Source organism: Myxocyprinus asiaticus, chromosome 40 (assembly GCF_019703515.2).
Source record: "Myxocyprinus asiaticus isolate MX2 ecotype Aquarium Trade chromosome 40, UBuf_Myxa_2, whole genome shotgun sequence".
Classification (NCBI taxonomy): domain Eukaryota; kingdom Metazoa; phylum Chordata; class Actinopteri; order Cypriniformes; family Catostomidae; genus Myxocyprinus; species Myxocyprinus asiaticus.
The window spans coordinates 2,264,236-2,284,944 of NC_059383.1; the positions used below are offsets into that span (position 1 = coordinate 2,264,236).

Consider the following 20,709-nt stretch of genomic DNA (forward strand, 5'->3'; position numbering starts at 1 on the left):
GATCATTGACTGAAGACCTTTTAATATTTAATATGTTATTTGATTATGTCTTCAAAGATGCTAATTGTTATAACTAGACTGGAACTTGCCATGATTTGTATCAATAAATCAAACCCATAGACAGTAATTCACCTCAATACTCATGCTATCATACATGTCTTTTATATAACAGTACCCAATTTATGCTTTGTAAATTTAAACATATGGACAAGACATATTACATTATTAAAAATCATTTTACTGTGGTTTGTGGTTTATTTTCATCTTATGGAGATAATTCATTTTGTTGTCATTTAAGTTATGTTCACTTATATCCCAATCAAATATCCAACAAGCACAGCTTCTTTAATTGAGTGTTCTGCAGACATTTGTTCTTATCCTCATAATGGCATTTACTTTTATTTGTATTCCCTTTTTCCACTCTTGATATATTTTAATGTTTCATCATTCCTTTTTATATTCATACCTGTCATTGATATTACATTTATTACATGTTTTCCTATCATCCCATATTTTACAGCTTGTTTGTTATTGGTCAATGTTTTTCATGAAACATATTTTGTCTTGATTGTTCTTGTGATAAGATTTGATGAATGTAGCCTTAAACAATCAAATGACTGCTGTGTAATTCCATCTAAAGGTGTAAAAGTCCAGTGATTGATGTTTTACAATCAAACCAAGATGTGGCAAACTTTAAGAATTTTTTAATGATAAAGCATCTCTATGAGGAAATGTCCATCCATTGGCTTTTTGTTCTCCTGATTCTATCAAATTTGTTTCAAATTCAAATGTTGTTTAATACATTTGCAGTAAACAACTACAGTATATTTTAAAATAAATACTTTCGACTCTACACTTCAGTTTCAACCAGGAACAAATATAGAAAACACATGAATGTATTATATTGTTTGTGACCCAGCAGTGGATATGAATAAAATCCATGTTATCTTAAAAACATACAGTACATAGTTTCTCTATATGCTATTTTATTGTAAATGTACCAGACAGTTTGCTTTATAAGACTGAAAACTTGAAGCATGAAAAACTGAAAAAAAGAAGGAAAAAAAAATCTCCTGCAGGACAGGGTTAAGCTCCTCCACCTCTGAATGTTTAGCTTACTCTGAAGTTTAAATACCATTGCAGCTAATCAGAGTGCAAGTATGTGTAATTCTTTTGGGTCTTTCTCATGGGAAAAAAATGTGGCTTGAAGTAGTTGGCATTATGTTTTAAGGTCAGTCAAACAGCACACGTTTGTCTCTGTTTTTTGTTTGTTTGTTTGTTTGTTTGATTTTTTTGTTTTCAAGCTTTATGGCGAGACTCACAACCTTCTTTTTTCTAATCTATCCAGAAATATATAGCACCATTCTCCATTTTTATACTGCTCTTAATTGGTATATAGCTGTTACAGTGTGATCCCATTGCTACCCTATGAATTTGAAGAGGAGGTTCCATAGATACAGTACTTCCAGTAGGCTGGGCTCTCCAACATGTTATGATTCAGACAAGGGATTTTACAGTTAGCTGATTCTTCTATAATCTCAAGCACAAGGAGAATGGGAAATTATGACGATGACACTGCCTTCCTGGGGCAAAAGGGACCATTTTTCATCACCCTTTTCTTTCTCTTGAATGCCATCTACATTTCCACTGGGTTTCATGGTCTCTACATTGTTTTTGTTGGAGCTTCACCTTTGCATCACTGTCAGGTAATGGATGGAAATCTAAGTAAAGAATGGTTAACGGCCAGTATACCAAAGGAAATGGAGGATGGAAAGACACAGCCAAGTCGGTGCTGGAGATACAACTTAGACACTGTTAAAAACTTGTCTGCACGAGGTTACTCACCCCAGGATGTTAACCTCACAGACATTATGCAAGAGAAATGTGTGGATGGATGGACCTATAGCACAGATATCTACCACTCAACCATTGTCTCAGAGGTAAGTAAACTGAAGATTTGCAAGCTCCTGATTAGAAACTGCTAATACTAATAGTCTGTTGCATTCTCCTCAATTCACAACATCATAAAGATGACACATTAGACCAAATAAAATGTAACAAAGTTATTTTGAAATAAAAGAATATAATAAATAAAAGTATGCTATTTCCTTGCACAGTGGAATTTGGTGTGTGACAGTGAGTGGAAAGTTCCTTTTGCTTCCTCAACATTATACATGGGCTACTTGTTGGGGTCTTTTGTTTCTGGTCAACTTTCTGACAGGTATTGTTTATGTCCAAATATCTTAATCAATGCAAAAAGAATTTCTGTCATAGTTCTGGTCCTTGCAATTATTAATTTTACCATTTACTGCATTATTTTATTGTTATTATTTTGCAGAATTTACTGACCATTTATGCCAAATAACTGAGCATAAGTAACAATATGATATTAGCTGTTTGCTATACTGAGGAACTAATCTGTGTAAAGTGAAATAGTTCTTGATAGTTAATTTTTACTACATATTTTGTTGGTTTATAAATTGTTTTGTATGTTTTCTACATTTCGTCAATAATAAGAAGACTTAAGTTTGATATTTGTCATTGCTGATATGCATTTACCCCGTAGTACTGAAAATCATTTTAGCCATCCTCCACCATTCTAATTTTAGTCTCCAAAACTAAAGATACAGGGACATTATTGTTGTTGTAGTTGTTGTGGTGTATCTGTTAAACATGGATTCATCAAAACAGTGTAATTGATGTAGATTGATGTCTTGTGTCTTGTGTATCAGGTTTGGCAGGAAGAAGGTTCTCTTCACATCTCTGGCAGCAGAAGCTCTAGTGATCCTCGCACAGTCTTTTTCTCCATCATGGCTGCTGTTTTGCATTCTGTATTTTTTTGTGGGTGCTTTCCAAATATCCCTGTACATCACAGCATTTGTACTTGGTAAGCAGAATCACAAGTAATACTAGAAATCTTGTCATATACTGTACACTGGCAGCCAAAAGTTTGGAATAATGTTCAGATTTTGCTCTTATGGAAGGAAATTGGTACTTTTATTCACCAAAGTGGCATTCAACTGATCAAAATGAATAGTCAGGACATTAATAAAATTACTATTACAATTTGAAAAAAATGTTCAGAACTTCTTTTTTTTATTATTATTTACATTTTTTATTAAATCACAAAGAAAAGCAAAATATATACATACAATCAACATTTAAACCCCACAACCCAAATGATGGCGCACCAGCTGACCTCCAACCCCTCAAAATAACCTGCCTGGCTATCATCACACAGGCCAGAACCCAGTTCTCTATATGACTATCCCCCACATCGATGACCACCCCATCACCCAGAACACAAAGTCTGGGGCAAAACGAAACCCGAGTGCCTACCACATCACACACAATATTCTGAACCTTCAACCAGAATTTCTGGATCTCGACACACCACCAAAAAACACGGGCCATGTCTCCATCCTCCGATTGGCATCGCCAGCAGTTGGGTGTGTCTTTAAGACCAAGACTATACAATCAAAGGGGGTCCAATAAAATCTATGCAAAATTTTGAATTGCATAAGACGCACCCTTGCATCTCTAGATGCAGACTTGACGTTTTTATGAATCCTAACCCACACTCCCTCCTCCAATTCCAAGTTGAAATCTTTCACCCATACTCTCTTGAGAGAAGTTAAAGCTCCATCCACCAGACTCTGAATTAACAGGGAGTAATACACTGATGCCTCACAACCTTTCCTAAAAGCAGTTATCTGCCGCTTTAGAAGGTTGTGTGCTACTCCCAAAAACAGTACAAAGCAGGTGGCGCAGTTGTAAATACCTATAAAACTGAGATCTGGGAATCCCAAAATGTTGAACCAAATTTTCAAAGGATCTCAACACTCCACTCTCATATAGGTCACCGAGTGTAGCAACCCCCCTCACAATCCACTCTGACCAGCAGAAAGGGGACTTACCAATACACAATCTTGGGTTCTGCCATATACTCGAGGCAACATTTAAATAAATGTCCGATTTAAACATTCTGGACACTTTTGTCCATACCGAGGGTAAATGCGAAATAATGTGGTGTAACCTAACTTCTCCGATTAGTTTGATAGAGAGGCTTTGCAATGGCGAAATAGGGGCAAGAACTTCCTGTTCAATAACAAACCAGGGAGGGGCTCTCTCAGTTGGAAGTGACCAAATGTCTGAGACTGAACACATAGTAATAAAACAAAATCTTGGGTAGGCCTAGCCCACCTTTGCCAATTGGCCTATGTAACTTATTGAAATGCAATCTGGGACACTTACCATTCCAAATGAAGGACTTCTCTATGCTATCAAATTGCTTGAAATAAGAGAGGGGGACATCTACAGGGAGGGATTGTAGCAGGTAGTTAAATTTTGGAATACAATTCATTTTAATAACATTAACCTTCCCAATCATCGATAAATGTAATGAAGCCCACCTGCCCACATTGCTCGAAAACCTTTTTATTAAAGGGTCAAAATGAACTAACTAAATCAGACAAATTTGCTGGGAATAAAATCCCCAAATACTTAATGCCTAGTTTGGGCCACTGGAAGGCATCTGGCTGGAAAACCATTACTGGACAGTACGCTGTCAGAGCCAAAGCTTTGGATTTAGACCAATTGACTTTGTATCCTTAGAACTTTCAAAAGTGGCCTTTTCTTTGCAATTCTTCCCATAAGGCCTGCACCCTTGAGTCTTCTCTTTACTGTTGTACATGAAACTGGTGTTGATCGGGTTGAATTCAATGAAGCTGTCAGCAGAGGACATGTGAGGCATCTATTTCTCAAACTAGAGACTCTGATGTACTTATCCTCTTGTTTAGTTGTACATCTGGCCTTCCACATCTCTTTCTGTCCTTGTCAGAGCCAGTTGTCCTTTGTCTTTGAAGACTGTAGTGTACACCTTTGTATGAAATCTTCAGTTTTTTGGCAATTTCAAGCATTGTATAGCCTTCATTCCTCAAAACAATGATTGACTGACGAGTTTCTAGAGAAAGCTGTTTCTTTTATACCATTTTTGACCTAATATTGACCTTAAGACATGCCAGTCTATTGCATACTGTGGCAACTCAAAAACAAACACAAAGACAATGTTTAGCTTAATTTAATGAACCAAATAGCTTTCAGCAGTGTTTGATGTAATGGCAAGTCATTTTCTAGTCTTAATTTAGCAATTTAGCATGATTTCTCAAGGATAAGGTGTTGGAGTGATGGCTGCTGGAAATGGGGCCTGTCTAGATTTGATCAAAAATGACTTTTTTCAAATAATGATGGTGCTGTTTTTTACATCAGTAATGTCCTGACTATACTTCATGATCAGTTGACTGTCACTTTGGTGAATTAAAGTACCAGTTTCCTTCTGAAACAGCAAAATCTGTACATTATTCCAAACTTTTGGCCGCCAATGTTTATTCATAGTCATAACAAAAAAAAAAAAAAAAATATTGGAGATTCTAAAAGATTCTAAAAACAACACAACTCATGATGAACTCTATAATATTCATTTGTGACCATGCATTTGATCAGGTACTGAAGTATTAAGTAAATCCTTTCGAGTTCTCTTCACTACACTGGGAGCCTTTCTACATTACTGCATTGGTTACATGGTGCTCCCATGGATTGCTTTTGCAGTCAGAGACTGGAGATATCTACTCAGGATTTTGTCTGTACTAACTGTGGTGTACATTCCACTGTGGTGGTAAGGAACACATTCATATGACTCCTTAGATTTTCTTAACAGGAAGGGGAATAGCTTTTAATCTTCCCTCTTCCCTACAATAGTTCATAATGTGTTTTGATTTGCACACCTTTAAACTTCACTGTTTGCTGTAACTAAACCCACAGGTTGATCCCAGAGTCTCCTCGATGGCTTCTTGCTCAGGGGCGAGTTATGGAATCTGAGGCCATAGTGAGGCAAGCAGCAAAGAAAAATAAAGTCACAGCACCAGATGTCATCTTCAAAGAGTCTGAGGTTTGACTTCTGCACCCGCTGAGTTTTGAGACTTTGAGTGTTAAGGGAAGTGTTACAAAAAGAAAATCCATGTTGTATGATTACTACTAGGTTAAAGAGACTACATTACAGATTGGCAAGTACAGCATACTTGATATTCTGAGGACCAGCAATATCCGCAAAACAACTTTTATGTGTCTACTATTGTGGTGAGTAATTCATTTCATACAATTATAAATATGCCCATATGGGACTATATGCTTTAAACAAAGATTATATTGTTTTAAATTTATTATTATAAATCATTTAAATTGTTTTTAAGGAAAACTCTGTCATCATCTTCAAATGAATAAGGCTTCAAAAATATATTCAGAGACTTTTGAACACTTAAAGCAATAGTTCACCCAAAAATGAAAATTCTCTCATTATTCACTTACCCTGATACCATCCCAGATGTATATGATTGTCTTTCTTCAGCAGAACACAAATGGAGATTTTTAGAAGAAGACAGAGCTCTTTCAGGTCCTTATCATGCAAGTACACAGGTGCCAGCACTTTGATGGTCCAAAAGTCACATTTAGGCAGCATAAAAGTAATCCACATGACTCCAGTCGATCAATGAATGTCTTCTGAAGCAAATCGATAGGTTTATGTAAAAACAAGTAGATAATTAAAACATTTTTAACTTAAAATCGGCGCTTCCATCCAGGGCTTTGATGCTGTTTGAAATGGCCGAACTCTTGCATTGCGTTCGTTCTTCTGTTGTAAATAAGCTCTGCTTCTGAATTTTCGTGTGAATTCACTGACGCGCTTACGTTACGCGACAGCTACATGATGTATCAACTGCTGGCAGGAAGTGCTTTTAAGTAAAAAAACTGTTTGAGACAAAAAAAATCTTTTTAAATATTTATCTAACAAATGAACACTACTCACAAACCTGAATAGTTGCAGGCAGATACTTAGAACACAGTCAAATGTATAGAAAGGAGAACATACGTCTCACACACGGTGTAGTTTGCAAAATTCATTAAATTTATAAACACAGCCACACTTTTTTAGGTATATATCACCAGTAGACGAACATTTCTATTTGATAAAAACAGCGATTACAAAGGTTTGGTTTAAAGTTACTTATTTTTATGAAATCAAAATTGAATATTATTAATTCAGTCTCTGGTAAACTAAATAAAACAGTTTTTTAAACAATTTTACAGTACACATCACACTTAAAAGTAATACTCTAAACACAAGAAAATCAAGTGACCCATCATTCACAATTAGAATGTTTTTATTTATGTTTTTTATTCAAATCAATATTAAAACATACTTAAAATCATCTTTTCCACCATGATTGTTCCTCCCGTGTGTAAATCCAGTCCACTGTGATTGGTCGAGAGAATATGCAGCATGAACTACTGCATAGTCCATGCTGTGCCCACTGTATGATTTTGTTGACTTCATGGGCAGGCACAAATGAAGCCACAAGACTGCAAATCTACATCAAGTGCACCCAGAGGTGGGTAGTAATGCGCTACATTTACTCCGTTACATTTACTTTAGTAACGTTTTTGAAAAAAAAAAAAAAACTTTTAGAGTAGGTTTAAAAGTGAGTACTTTTTACTCTCACTCAAGTAAATCTCTAATGAAAAAAATTTACTTTTACTTTGTTACAATGGGCGGTGTTGCTGTCGTTACATTACTGGGTTTCATTTTAATTAATGCGTAATTTATTGAGAGATTATTGAATGGGACTTTTACGACAGTGGATGTTCGCACAGCTGCACGTGCTGTCACAGACTGTCACTCAAGCCTAGTCATTCACTACTGCAGCATCATGCTCTTCAAAGTAAAACACTTTCTTCACTCTATGCAATGTCTTCATTTAACACCAAGTCAAGCGGATATTTCAAGATTAAAATTGCAGCTCCAACTTAAGGCAGCACGCTGAGGTAAGTGAGGTAATGATAACGCTGGCTTTTCTGTGACATTGTAATGGTCATTTTCAGGGTGATTCTGTAAATATGGGCTCTTGTGCCATCAGTTTTTAAGTGTACATTTTTAAATCTGCAGCAGTATATCAGCGTGCATTGTCCGGCATCCCACATGTCACGAGCAGTATTTACGCATTTACCCCGTGCCCTCGCGGGTGTACTGGAAACTATTGCATCTACTTCGGGCTGATTAACTGAATAAATCCATGTAAACATCCAAGTTAAGTGTAAATGCCTTTTGATGTGCCAGACGTGTAAATGACAACTGGAGCACGAACAGACAGCATTTCTGCATGTGATGCCCTACGCAGGCTGCGTACTCTGCATTTAGGGGGCAGCGGTACTGTGTACAGAACTAATGATCTAAATTCTTTCGACACTTAAAACTGTAACTAAACTGAAATAAGAATTAAAAGTATGAAATAGTGAAAGTAGGCATTAATAAAACATGGTCTTACTTTGGTTTATATTTCAGCATTATATATAATGTCCCTGTGGGACATTGTTCACATTTTCACCATAATAATTACTAGAACATTTTCCAAACCTCTCTTCTTATTGACAAATTCATCCAGATCTGACAAAAGCCCTTAAAGGGATAGTTCACCCAAAAATGAAAATTCTCTCATTTACTCACCCTCATGCCATATGTGTATGACTTTCGTTCATCTGCTGAACACAAATTAAGATATTTGAAGAATTTCTCAGCTCTTTTGATCCATATATATGCAAGTATAATTTAATCCATTAGGGTGCCAACATTTTAATGCTCAAAAAAAAAAATCAATCAAGCCAGCATAAAAGTAATCCATAAGACTCCAGTGGTTAAATCAATATTTTCAGAAGCGATGTGATAGGTGTGGATGAGAAACAGATTGCTTTCTTCTTGTGTTTTTGGTAATTCACATTCTTCTCTGCAAATTGCCCCCTTCTGTGCTGGGAGAAGAACTTCTAGCAAACAAATTACTTAAATATTGCTCTGTTTCTCACCCACACCTATCATATCACTTCTGAAGAAATGGATTTAACTACAGGAGTCGTATGGATTACTTTTATGATTCCTTTATGTGCTTTTTGGAGCATTACAGTTTTGGCACCCATTCACTTGCATTGTACTGACCTACAGAGCTGAAATATTCTTTTAAAAATCTTAATTTGTGTTCTGCAGAAGAAAGGAAGTCATACATATCTGGGATGTCATGAGGGTGAGTAAATGATGAGAGAATTTTCATTTTTGGTGAACTACCCCTTTAAAGTGATAGCCTGGCCATAATTAAATATTCCATCATAATTTCTCCTCTCTTTACCCTCATGTTGTTCCAAACTCATGTGACCCTTTGTATTCTGTGGAACACAAAATATGTTAGACAATGTCAGGGACTGACAGTCTCGGTCATCATTCTCTTTCAAAATATATATATATATATATATATATATATATATATATATATATATATATATATATATATAAACACACACACATTCTCTGAAAGTTGGATAAATGGTGACCAATGCTAACATTCTGTCTAAAATCTCCTTATTGTGTTGCATGGAAGAAAGTCATATGGGTTTGGAACAACATGATGATGAATGATGACAGAATTTCCACTAATAATAATAATAAAAGTAATAATTCTGTAATACATGTTAAATGTGTATTATGTAATGGAATATAGGGGAGTTAACGTCTATTATGTCATTCGTGAAAGTAATGAGTTACTCACTACTTGAGTACTCTTTTAATTGGATACTTTCTTACTCTTACTCAAGTAATTATTTATGATAGTACTTTTACTTCTACTTGAGTAATTATTATTATTATTATTTTTTAAGTAATTGTACTTTTACTTGAGAACAGTTTTTGGCTACTCTACCCACCTCTGAGTGTACCATTTGGGACAGGGTCAAACAGTAGCGGCGTTTCACAGAAACCTTGGGTATGGCAAAAAACCCTTGGATAACCAACCCTTGGATTTTGCAAGTAAACTAAATAAAAATGCCCTCTGAATTTAATTTGTAATTCAGTTATGTGGCCACTTTGGTCCTGCACACAAATATGTGTCAGTAATTTATTGATTTATGCTATTGAATTATTTGATCAAACATTCTTCTGTTTTCTTTCATTTATCTATTTTATGCCTTAATTTTAAACTATATATTATTATATATTAGATAAAAAATAGGCATATGCTGGCTATTGGATATAAGTAGACCTTTATAATTAGGCTTTATTCTATTAAAATATAAATAAAATAAAAAATTGAATTATCATGGTCACATTGTATACGTCTGCACATAGTGCATAAAGTGTAAGACATTAACTGTATTAAAATGTATGAGGTGTAATTTCGCAATTGTCCTGCAGGTGTCTGCATGGTCAGATATGTCCTTACTCCAGAACACGAGATCTACAACAATTTTCTATTACCTCAATTATGATGCCTTTGGGAAACAGCCCATAATTCTAAGATGATTCATACGGTCGTTTCTATTATATAATTGGGCTTATAATGCTTTGGGGAAACAAGGCCGACACAGACTGAAGTGATGAGCAAACTGCATCTTAATGAGGCATATTTTCCCAGTTTCATCTGCATGCTGGGGTATGGCAAGTGCCATACTCAGCCATACGCAAACACTGCCCCTGGGGTCAAAGTCAGTTGCCTTCAAGTTCACACAGGTGTGCAGAGTAATCACAAGTGTAGTTCATCACATTAACTACAGACATGTTCCATTAACGTCTAACAGCCAGAAAGTGTCCAAATTATTTTTGTCTTCATTTTGAACACTATATCTATTGTTTTATCATTTTAATCCAAACAGACTTATTTTTATGAAATGTTTTTGCTTTATGAATGTACTTGTGCTATATATATTGTTTAAATAAATGCCACTTCGTTTCATATTTTATTATATAAAGCAAAGTTCCCCTTCTGTCACTCACTCGACGTTGTGTCGATGTAGTGACACTAGGGGTCGCTCTTGGGAGCCCCAAACACCTCTGATCTTTGAGAAAAGGCCAATGAGAATTGGCGAGTGGAATTTGCATGCCACTCCCCCGGACATACGGGTATAAAAGGAGCTGGCTCGCAACCACTCATTCAGATTTTTTCTTCGGAGCCGAGCGGTTGTGTGTCAGCGAGCTGAATTCCACTGCTGGTCCATTCACCTCGAAGAAGCATATGCTGTTGGATATACAGCGCATTCCAGCGGCTTTCTCTCCTTCTGCACGATTAGTGCAGAGTACGCCCCTGGGTGCTTCGACAGTGCTAAAAAGAGTATATATTTCTGCAAAGAGTATATTTTCTCTATTAGAGCAACACATTGATGTGAATGTCTTTTTAAAGATGCCTTTCCATCTTTGTGTGATTCCTGGATGCGGTCGTTATCTCTCTGCCTCTGACGGCTACGGGCGCTGCCTCACGTGTCTGGGCTGCGGCACACATCGCGTGGCTATCACGCTGGTCTGCCACCACTTGTTCAGCCCTTGGACAGACCTTGCATTTCTGTGGGCAGGAGTCCCCCTACAGCAAGTGTCCAGGCGCGTCGTGGTCACGACAGACGCCTCCAAGTTAGGCTGGGGCACCGTGTGCAACAGGCACGCAGCCGCTGGCTCCTGGAGAGAACCGTGGCTGTGTTGGCACATCAACTGCCTCAAGTTGCTGGCTGTACTACTCGCCCTGCGGAGGCTATTGCCATTGATCCGGGGCAAGCACGTGTTGGTCCGGATGGACAACACAGCGATGGTAGCGTATATAAATCACCAAGGCGGCTTACATTCATGTCGCAACTCGCCCGCCATCTCCTCCTCTGGAGTCAGCAATGACTGAGATTGCTGTGGGACACTCACATCCCAGGCAGCCTCAATGCCACAGTGTACGCGCTGTCATTGCAGGCGACGCTCAGTGGAGAGTGGAGACTCCACCCCCAGGTGGTCCAGCTGATTTGGAGTCGATTCAGCAAAGCACAGGTGGACCTGTTTGCTTCCCGGGAATCCTCCCAATGCCCGCCTGATGGGAGCCCCCCTCGGGAAATACGCACTGGCACACAGCTGGCCCCAGGAGCTGTGCAAGTATGCATTCTCCCCAGTGTGCAAGGTCAGGGAGGATGAGGAACAAGTCCCCATACTGGCCCACCCAGACTTGGTTCTCAGACCTCACGCTCCTCACGACAGCACCTCCCTGGCAAATTCCCCTGAGGGAGGACCTCCTCTCTCAGGGACGGGGCACCATCTGGCACCCACGCCCAGACCTCTGGAACCTCCACGTCTGGCCCTTGGATGGGATGCTGAAAACCTAAGTGGCTTGCCAACGGCAGTGGTAGACACGATCACTCAGGCCAGGGCTCCCTCTACGAGGAAGCTTTATGCCCTGAAGTGGCGTTTGTTTGCGAGTTGTTGTTCTTCCCGAGGCGAAGACCCCCAGAGATGCGCAGTTGGGTCAGTGCTTTCCTTCCTGCAGGAGAGACTGGAGGGGTGGCTGTCCCCCTCCACCTTGAAGGTGTATGTGGCTGCCATAGCAGCACACCATGACGCAGTGTAGGGTAAGTCCCTAGGGAAACACGACCTGATCATCAGGTTCCTCAGAGGCGCCCAAAGGCTGAATCCTCCTAGGCCACGCCTCTTCCCCTCATGGCATCTCTCCATGGTCCTCCTGGGCCTTCAGAGAGCCCCGTTTGAGCCTCTAGAGTCAGTCGAACTGCAAGCCCTCTCCTTGAAGATGGTCCTCCTGACTGCACTCACCTCCATCAAGAGGGTTGGGGACCTGCAGGCGTTCTCTGTCAGCAATACTTGCCTGGAGTTCGGTCCTGTAGACTCTCACGTGATCCTGAGACCCTGACCGGGCTATGTGCCCAAGGTTCCCACGACCCCCTTCAGGGATCAGGTAGTGAGCCTGCAAGCGCTGCCCCGGGAGGAGGCAGACCCAGCCCTGTCATTGCTGTATCCGGTGCGTGCTTTGCGCATCTACTTGGATCGCATGCAGAGTTTTAGATGCTCTGAGCAGCTCTTTGCCTGCTTAGGCGGACAGCGGAAAGGCAATGCTGTCTCCAAACAGAGGCTTGCCCACTGGATCGTGGATGCCATCGCTCTGGCATACCAGGCCCAGGCCGTGCCCACCCCTTTGGGTATACGAGCACACTCTACACGGAGTGTGGCATCCTCGTGGGCACTGGCCAATGGCACCTCTCTAGCAGACATCTGCAGAGCAGCAGGCTGGGCAACACCCATTACCTTTGCGAGATTTCACAATATCCGGGTTGAGCCGGTTTTGTCCCGTGTTTTGTCAGGTATGAACAGGCAAGTTTGGGAATACGGAACAGCTGGTCGGGTGTATCGCTTGCATGTAGCGCCTTTCCCCTCCGTGAGGCGAAGACATGCGCTCGTCTCCCATGCAAGTTCATGAACCCGTGAACCCTGGATGTCCTTCCTCCCTAGCCTTGTGGCTCGCGAATTCAGCGGAGGAATTCGCAGCCGGACCCAGTATGTGTGCTAATATGCCCTGTACTGGGATAGGTGCTCCACAGGTGCCGGTTACTCCGGTAACCCCCTGTGACGTATTTTCCGCGGTACGGTCTCCCTGTTGGCAGATCCGTGTCTCCCTTGGGCAGAGCTCTCTCTGCCCCTGGTTGCAGTGTTTGTAGAGCTCCTCCCCTTCGAGGCAGGACCTACCACCGTGCCTCTTCCATGTGCGGCTGGTGAGCCCACATGACGTATTGCCACATTACCTCCCCGTCAGGCAGGATGTGGTCTCCACGGGGTCTTTTCCCCCTGAAAGAATAGGAAAGGAAAAGAACATCTTCCCCGGCGCGAATAATAGCATTAGATGGCCCCAGCCGAATCTAATACTCTGTGGAGAGAAAACATAGAGAGAAAAGGACGTTGCTGGCATGGCCTGCTCCCATGCTAGTTACGTTGCTTCCCCCCCTCAGGGGTGTGGGGAACTACATGACGTCTTTTGGGGCATTGGGGGAGGCTACGTGCAGACTGATGCACCTGCTATTACGCATGCAGCAGCTTGCTTGCACCTGCATCAGCAGTTCATGTAACACAGTTCAGCTGTTATGGCGTTTTGGCATAGGGACCACTAGTGTCACTACATCGACACAATGTTGAGTGAGTGACAGAAGGGGAACGTCTTGGTTACTGTCGTAACCTCCATTCCATGATGGAGGGAATGAGACGTTGTGTCCCTCTTGCCACAACGCTTTACATACCCGCTGGAATGTCCGGGACCCTGTCTCAGCTCCTCAGCACAAAACCTGAATGAGTGGTTGCGAACCAGCTCCTTTTATACCCATATGTCCGGGGGATTGGCATGCAGTTTCCACTCGCCAATTCTCATTGGCCTTTTCTCAAAGATCAGAGATGCTTGGGGCTCCCAAGAGCGACCCCTAGTGTCACTACATCGACACAAGGTCTCATTCCCTCCATCAGGGAACGGAGGTTACGACAATAACCAAGACGGCATTCATACACTTTTAAGGCTGATGGTTAAAACCTCTTTAACTCTTTGGACCCGCCGGTGGTTCCAAAAGGGGGGGCTATATCTCGAAAAAAGTTTACGCTTAAAATGCTCAAGTCATCGTATATATAAGTCAGGCATATGGGGTATCATTTGAAAGCTTAGAATCTTAACTTTTCAGATATCCATCACTTCTGCATTTATGTTACTTAAAATTACAAAATAAGGCCTTAAAACATCTGCATCGCAAATAAGCGCCACCTAGTGGTAATGTGGTAGAAATATTAATATGAATATAAAAGTCTTTAAAATAGCACTTAAATAGACAAATCGTACATCATATGAAAGCTCTCATTCTCAGGAATGTGACTGTATTATTATTTATTTTGTTGCCATAACACCACAGTTTAAAAGATTATAAAAAGAATCACAAAGTGAAATTGGTAAGACATCAAATACAAACGTCTCTTTTATGTGCCAATCACTGCTGCTGTAAGCCCCAAATAGCTAAAAACTTTATATCTGCTTTTAGCTTAGAAAGTTCTCTAAAAAATTTGCAATTGTTTACTTGTCTCTGAGTTTGCTTGTGTGAATAAACCAATGTTATATTTTAAATGTCCAGAACAAAATATACAGGAAAAGCATGCTAAACAAATAATCAGAATAATATGTTATTGACTATCAATGATAAAATGTCATCCAGAAAGGGGAGGATCTTAGCTTTCTATTGACAACTAGACTGAACATCTAGTCCACTCAGAGGCTGAGATATCTGATGAAAAATTGGGAGTAGTGCATGAACTGAAAAATAGACTGAATGTCTATGGACGAGCACATCTGCGAGGGCTAAAATGCGGTATAGTGCCACCTAAAAAAAAAAAAAAGATATATATATATATATATATATATATATATATATATATATATATATATATATATATATATATATATATTATTTTATTTATCATAAGATTGTAAATGTATACAATATTATTTATGAATAATTGGTAGCAAAAAATACCTTTTGGGAAAATTGTATATTATACTATATATCAGTGAGTGTTATTCACCACATTCCCTTTGTCTTTTGGATAGGATGGCCATCAATATTGGATATTTTGGATTGTCCTTGAATACCTCTAATCTTAGTGGTGATCCATTCCTCAACTGCTTTCTGTCAGCTGTTACTGAGGTTCCTGCCTATATTGTGGCCACCTTTCTCCTGAGGAACTGTCCACGGAGACCTCTGCTCTCTGCCTTCCTCAGCATCGGAGGAGGATTTCTGCTCTTGATCCAGCTGATTCCTGAAAGTAACAAGCTCTGCTAAAAGCTTTTTAAAAGAAACAATTCAGTCTTGAATATTCCTTTGGCATGATTACTAAATCCTACTTGTGATTCAGGTTTTTAAACAGCCTTAAATTTTACATTTTCAGATTAAAAGAGATCCTACAGAATAAAGAATTATAAAGAACACTTGATCTTTTTTTTCATACTGCAATAGCTTTGGGTGATAATGCTGAAAGTAATTAATAATATTGAATATTTGGTAGAGCATAGAATTAATGTAAGAGTCACTGCTAGGACTGTAAATGCAGCAAAAATTTAGGAAGTGTGACAATTGCAGTCACATCTGTTGCATACTTTGCAGAACAATGTGCCTGCAATCAGTTTATTGATATCAGTTTAATAAAGGATTACTGTGGGTCAAGAGTAGCATACATTCTTTTCAAGTAAAAAGGACTTTGACCCTTTCAGAGAAAAAAGTAGTCATGCACACTCACACATTTATACAGAGAACTGTGAGAAAGTTTTCAGGTCACATTCATGTCTGAGCTTTTTCTTACATACAGTATGAGAGTAGTAGTGTACTTTTCTCAGCTGTAATTTTGCTATTTCTTAGGTGGGATATATTGAAATATATTTATGTTGAAATATGTCTACAAAAAAATGTTACTAACAAATGCTAGAGAAATTATGATGAAATAAGGAAGTAATAATAAAACTCTAAAGATATAGCTCTTTCACAGGTCTTCATGCTTTGTCACTGGCTTTAGAGATGGTTTGCAAGTTTGGCTTTACCATGTCCTTCGCTGTGGTGTACATTTACACAGTAGAGCTTTATCCCACTGTCCTGAGAAACCTGGGTATCGGCATATGCTCTTCAGCTGCCCGCATCGGCAGCATCACTGCACCTTATGTCATATTCTTAGGTAAAACTATTTCCATTCCTCCACTTCACACCAACTGATTGACCTTTTTTTTCTCCCCTTTTCTCCCCAATTTGAATGCCCAATTCCCAATACGCTCTAAGTTCTCGTGGTGGTGTAGTGACTCGCCTCAATCCAGATGGTGGAGGATGAATCTCAGTTGCCTCCGCGCCTGAGACTGTCAATCCACACATCTTATCACGTGGCATGTTGAGTGTTTTACCGCAGAGATATAGCGTGTGTGGAGGCCCATGATATTCTCCGCGGCATCTATGCACAACTCACCACGCGCCCCACCGAGAGCGAGAACCACACATTATAGCAACCACGAGGAGGTTACCCCATGTGACTCTACCCTCCCTAGCAACCGGGCCAATTTGGTTGCTTAGGAGACCTGACTGGAGTCACTCAGCACGCCCTGGATTCGAACTCATGACTCCAGGGGTGATAGTCAGAGTCAATACTCGCTGAGCTACCTAGGCCCCTGATTGACCCTTTTGGATAGGTCAACCTTTTCATGACAAAACTACTTTTTACTTCTGTTGTTGTTCTGTTTTGTTGATAGATTTTAGTGATGACATTGAATTCTCATCTCTATTCAAGGTACTTTCAACAGATATCTACCTTACATCCTGATGGGAAGTCTAACAATTGTGTCATCAATATCCAACATGTTTTTGCCTGAGACATTTGGAAAATTACTGCCAGAGACTTTGGAACAAATGCAAACTTGTAAAAGGTTAGCTTTTTAATCGCTGTTACGTATTTGTGTGGTTTTTGGTCTAGTTTTGAGTTAATGTTTTTTATTTTGTTATGTCTTTTATTCTGAAGTTTAGGCCATGTATTGTCATAGTTCACTGTTTCCTTGAGTTCCTGTCTTGTCATGTCAGAGTATGCTTCAGAGTTGAAGATGTTAAGTATCCAAATACCTTTTGGGCAAGTTGTATATTATAGAGTCTTATTCACCACATTCCCTTTGTCTGTCGGATAGGAAGACCATCAATATTGGATATTTTGGATTATCTTAGTGGCGATCCATTCCTCAGCTGTTTTCTATCAGATGTTACTTAGGTTCTTGCCTGTATTGTGGCCACCTTTCTCCTGAGGAACTGTCCACAGAGACCTCTGCTCTCTGCCTTCCTCAGCATTGGAGGAGGATTTCTGCTCTTGATGTGTTGTGTGTCATATGACACTAATGTCATCATGTGACCCTAGTGTATCAGGGAGCGACAGCGCGTCATACAGTTCTGGGAGAACTATGTGTGTGCGTTCCTCCTTCCCTATGTCTTTGCCGTGTGGAACTTTAATATATTTTTCAAAAGTGTCAATAAACCTGCTCTTCAGTACAGTTCTAGTTTGTATTCATCGTATTTGCTCTGCAGACTCTGTGCAGGCTTTGGATTTTCTAGACACCGTTATTTTAGAATGACTGGAGCAACATTTCAGATGCAAAGATTGGCCCGCTGTTTAGTCCAGTTATGAAAGAGTTATTCAGTCACATTACATTTTTGATGCATATCTTGTATTCCTAATAAGTTAAATAGGAGTTTATTCTGTAAATGTATTTCCATCATACATTATGCACATTTCTTCTTATGGAATAAAAAATTTATCCACCTCAAGCGAGCGTATAATTTTTTTTAATGCGCATTTTGGAAATTTTATTCGCATCTTGGTGTTTCCATCCAGCAGTTTCTATGTGATATCCCAAAATGCACACAAAAATACTTGGATGAAAACCCAGCTACTGTCTGTTCATTATCTAAGTCAAGTTGTAGTCAAGTCATGTTTTATTGTTTTTTCAGTCTTGCCTTCTTGTTTAGTTCTTGCATTTGTTCTTTCATCACTTTGGATTCATATTAAACTGCACATGGGTTCACTTTCACCACATCTCTTCAAGTCTTGTCATCATCTGCTTCCTCATTTGCCCTAACTTTACAGAATACTCAACCTCCGATATGAACCCAGCAGTTACTGTAAGCTAATGCGTTTCTGCCAGGAGAATCAACCCGTTGAGGAGTATGTTGTGAACTATTGTGGACTGCTTCATTTAGCGGATTTCAAGGAAATCACCCTGAAGGACTTTTTCCATTGTGGCTTTGATGAGCCACTATATTTTTTGTTACCTGGAAGCACAGTTGGTTTGACTCTGGTGGTGTATATTGATTTTGCTTTTCTCTTGAATGGTTCATCATTTACTGTTGAAGTGGTTGATGAGGAACTCTGAACTCTTACAGTGGCCACCACATCAGAGCCTGTGCCCATGCCTGCCACGGACCATGAGCCTGCACCCACGCCTGCCATGGACCACGAACCTGCACCCATGCCTGGCATGGACCACAAGCCTACATCCACTCCTGCCACAAACAAGGTCTCACCAATCATAGAGCCAGCACCAGAGGTCTCGCTGGGTGCAGAGTCAGCACCAGAGTTCAGAGGTGCCACACTGCCCCATCTGCCTTGCCATGTCTCGCCATGACATACTGTAAAGTATGTCTTGCCATGCCTTGTGTTGCCATGCCAGGCTGCCATGTCTGCTTCGCCATGCCATGTTGCCATGTCTGCCTCACCATGCCATGTTGCCATGTTTGCATCCCCATGCCTTGTCTTACCGGGCCACGCTGCCAGGTCTGCCAGGCATCACCCCACGGCCTGCCTCAACAGGCCATGCTCCACCATGGTTTGCTTGCCAGGCCACACCTTCACACAGCCAAGCCCATGCCCTGCTCCATCAGAACCCCCATAGTTTTCTGGTCGTCCACCGGATTCCCTGTGGTCTCCTGGTCGTCCGCTAGATTTCTCGTAATCTCCTGGTCATTAGCCAAGACCCCCAAAGCTCCTTAGAGAGCTCTAGTTAAATTTGTGTTTTTTGTTTTAGGGCATCGGGAGCTGCCCATTGAGAGGGGATTTGTTACTTATTTTTGTGGTTTTTGTTCTAGTTTTGATTTCATGTCTTTAATTTTGAAGTTTAGTATTGCCATAGTTGTTGTCACTACTTCCTTGAGTTCCTGTCTTGTCATGTGACCCTAATGTTTCATGTGTTATGTTCTTATTGGTTTTTGTTTTATTAGTCTTGTTCTATGTTTATTAGTTCTGTCTTGTTATTGCTGTTGTCTTTTGTCTTTTTAACTTGTTAGCCCATATCTGTGTATTTAAGCCCTCATGTTTGCCATTGTCCTTTGTCAAGTATTGTGATTGTAACACTGTTTCATTGTCTGTTAACTGTCTAAGTCAAGCCATAGTCAAGTTATAATCAAGTCATGTTTTATTATTTTTTTTAATTTATTTAGTTTTGCCTTTTTGTTTAGTTCTCTCTTTTTTCACTTTGGATTCATATTAAACTGCACTCTCTTCAAGTCTCTTAATCATCTGCTTCCTTGTCCATCTGCCTCAACATTCCAATCACTCAAGCCTTCCTCCACATATTGAATTGAACAACAATAATAATAAACATATTCAGGATCTTTAGTAAAACTGTTCACTGAATACTGCTTGTTTTTTGTTTTTAACAGTTTTCTTAAGAGAGATGACCATATCTTGGAGGAAGGGAAAACAACAGTCAATATGAAAGAAGAAAAAAATAAATCTTCACAGCAGGAAATAAATACATGATTAAATCTTCAAAGAGACAGATTAAAGTCAAAGTTTCTAAGGGAATGGCTTAACCTTTTTGTTGGCAACTATTATATTCATGTACATAACAAAAATAAAATATTCATTCAGGTATAGTTTTGGTTTAGAGTTTTATGGGAGTATTTTAGTATCATTGTATATTTTGGTGTTCTTTTTTTCTGCCAATCTGTGAGCAGCTATTCTAGAGTCTGTGAATGCTATTCTACGTTTGAGAATGATCATCCCTTGCTGTTTCATGTTTGCTATTGCTCAAAGCAAATAAACCACTGAAGTTATGTGCCAGTGTGGAGCCTTCCTTTATGAAAAGAAAAAACAATACAAAACAGAGGAAAACATGGTTAAGAAGACATGGGGCTGGGCCTTGAGTTTAGCCTGAAATATGGTGCTTTTTTATGGGCAAACATGTGGTGAATACAACCTCTGGTGGTGATGTGAAGAGATGTAAGGGATCCCACAAATTTAAAAAGACTGAAAAATCTATCCCTACAAGT

The 20,709-nt window shown here is 39.7% G+C and overlaps 1 protein-coding gene across 1 annotated transcript; it reads left to right on the top strand.

Moving 5' to 3' along the window:
* The first annotated feature begins 1,550 nt into the window (after positions 1–1,550).
* slc22a5 (solute carrier family 22 member 5) lies at positions 1,551–20,429 on the top strand. The gene is made up of 10 exons (XM_051680592.1): positions 1,551–1,940; positions 2,118–2,221; positions 2,733–2,887; positions 5,503–5,674; positions 5,821–5,947; positions 6,038–6,135; positions 15,474–15,688; positions 16,406–16,588; positions 17,189–17,324; positions 20,098–20,429. Exons 1-10 carry the CDS (start codon positions 1,554–1,556, stop codon positions 20,195–20,197), a joined length of 1,677 nt encoding a protein of 558 aa, XP_051536552.1. The 5' UTR covers positions 1,551–1,553; the 3' UTR covers positions 20,198–20,429.
* Positions 20,430–20,709: the final 280 nt, after the last annotated feature.

Bases quoted from the DNA above. Each gene is read 5' to 3' on its own strand.
- slc22a5 (XM_051680592.1), top strand. From the start codon at position 1,554: ATGGGAAATTATGACGATGACACTGCCTTCCTGGGGCAAAAGGGACCA. The intron at 2,222-2,732 runs GTATTGTTTATG...CTTGTGTATCAG, and splicing joins TCTGGTCAACTTTCTGACAG to GTTTGGCAGGAAGAAGGTTC. The intron at 17,325-20,097 runs GTTAGCTTTTTA...TGTTTTTAACAG, and splicing joins CAAATGCAAACTTGTAAAAG to TTTTCTTAAGAGAGATGACC.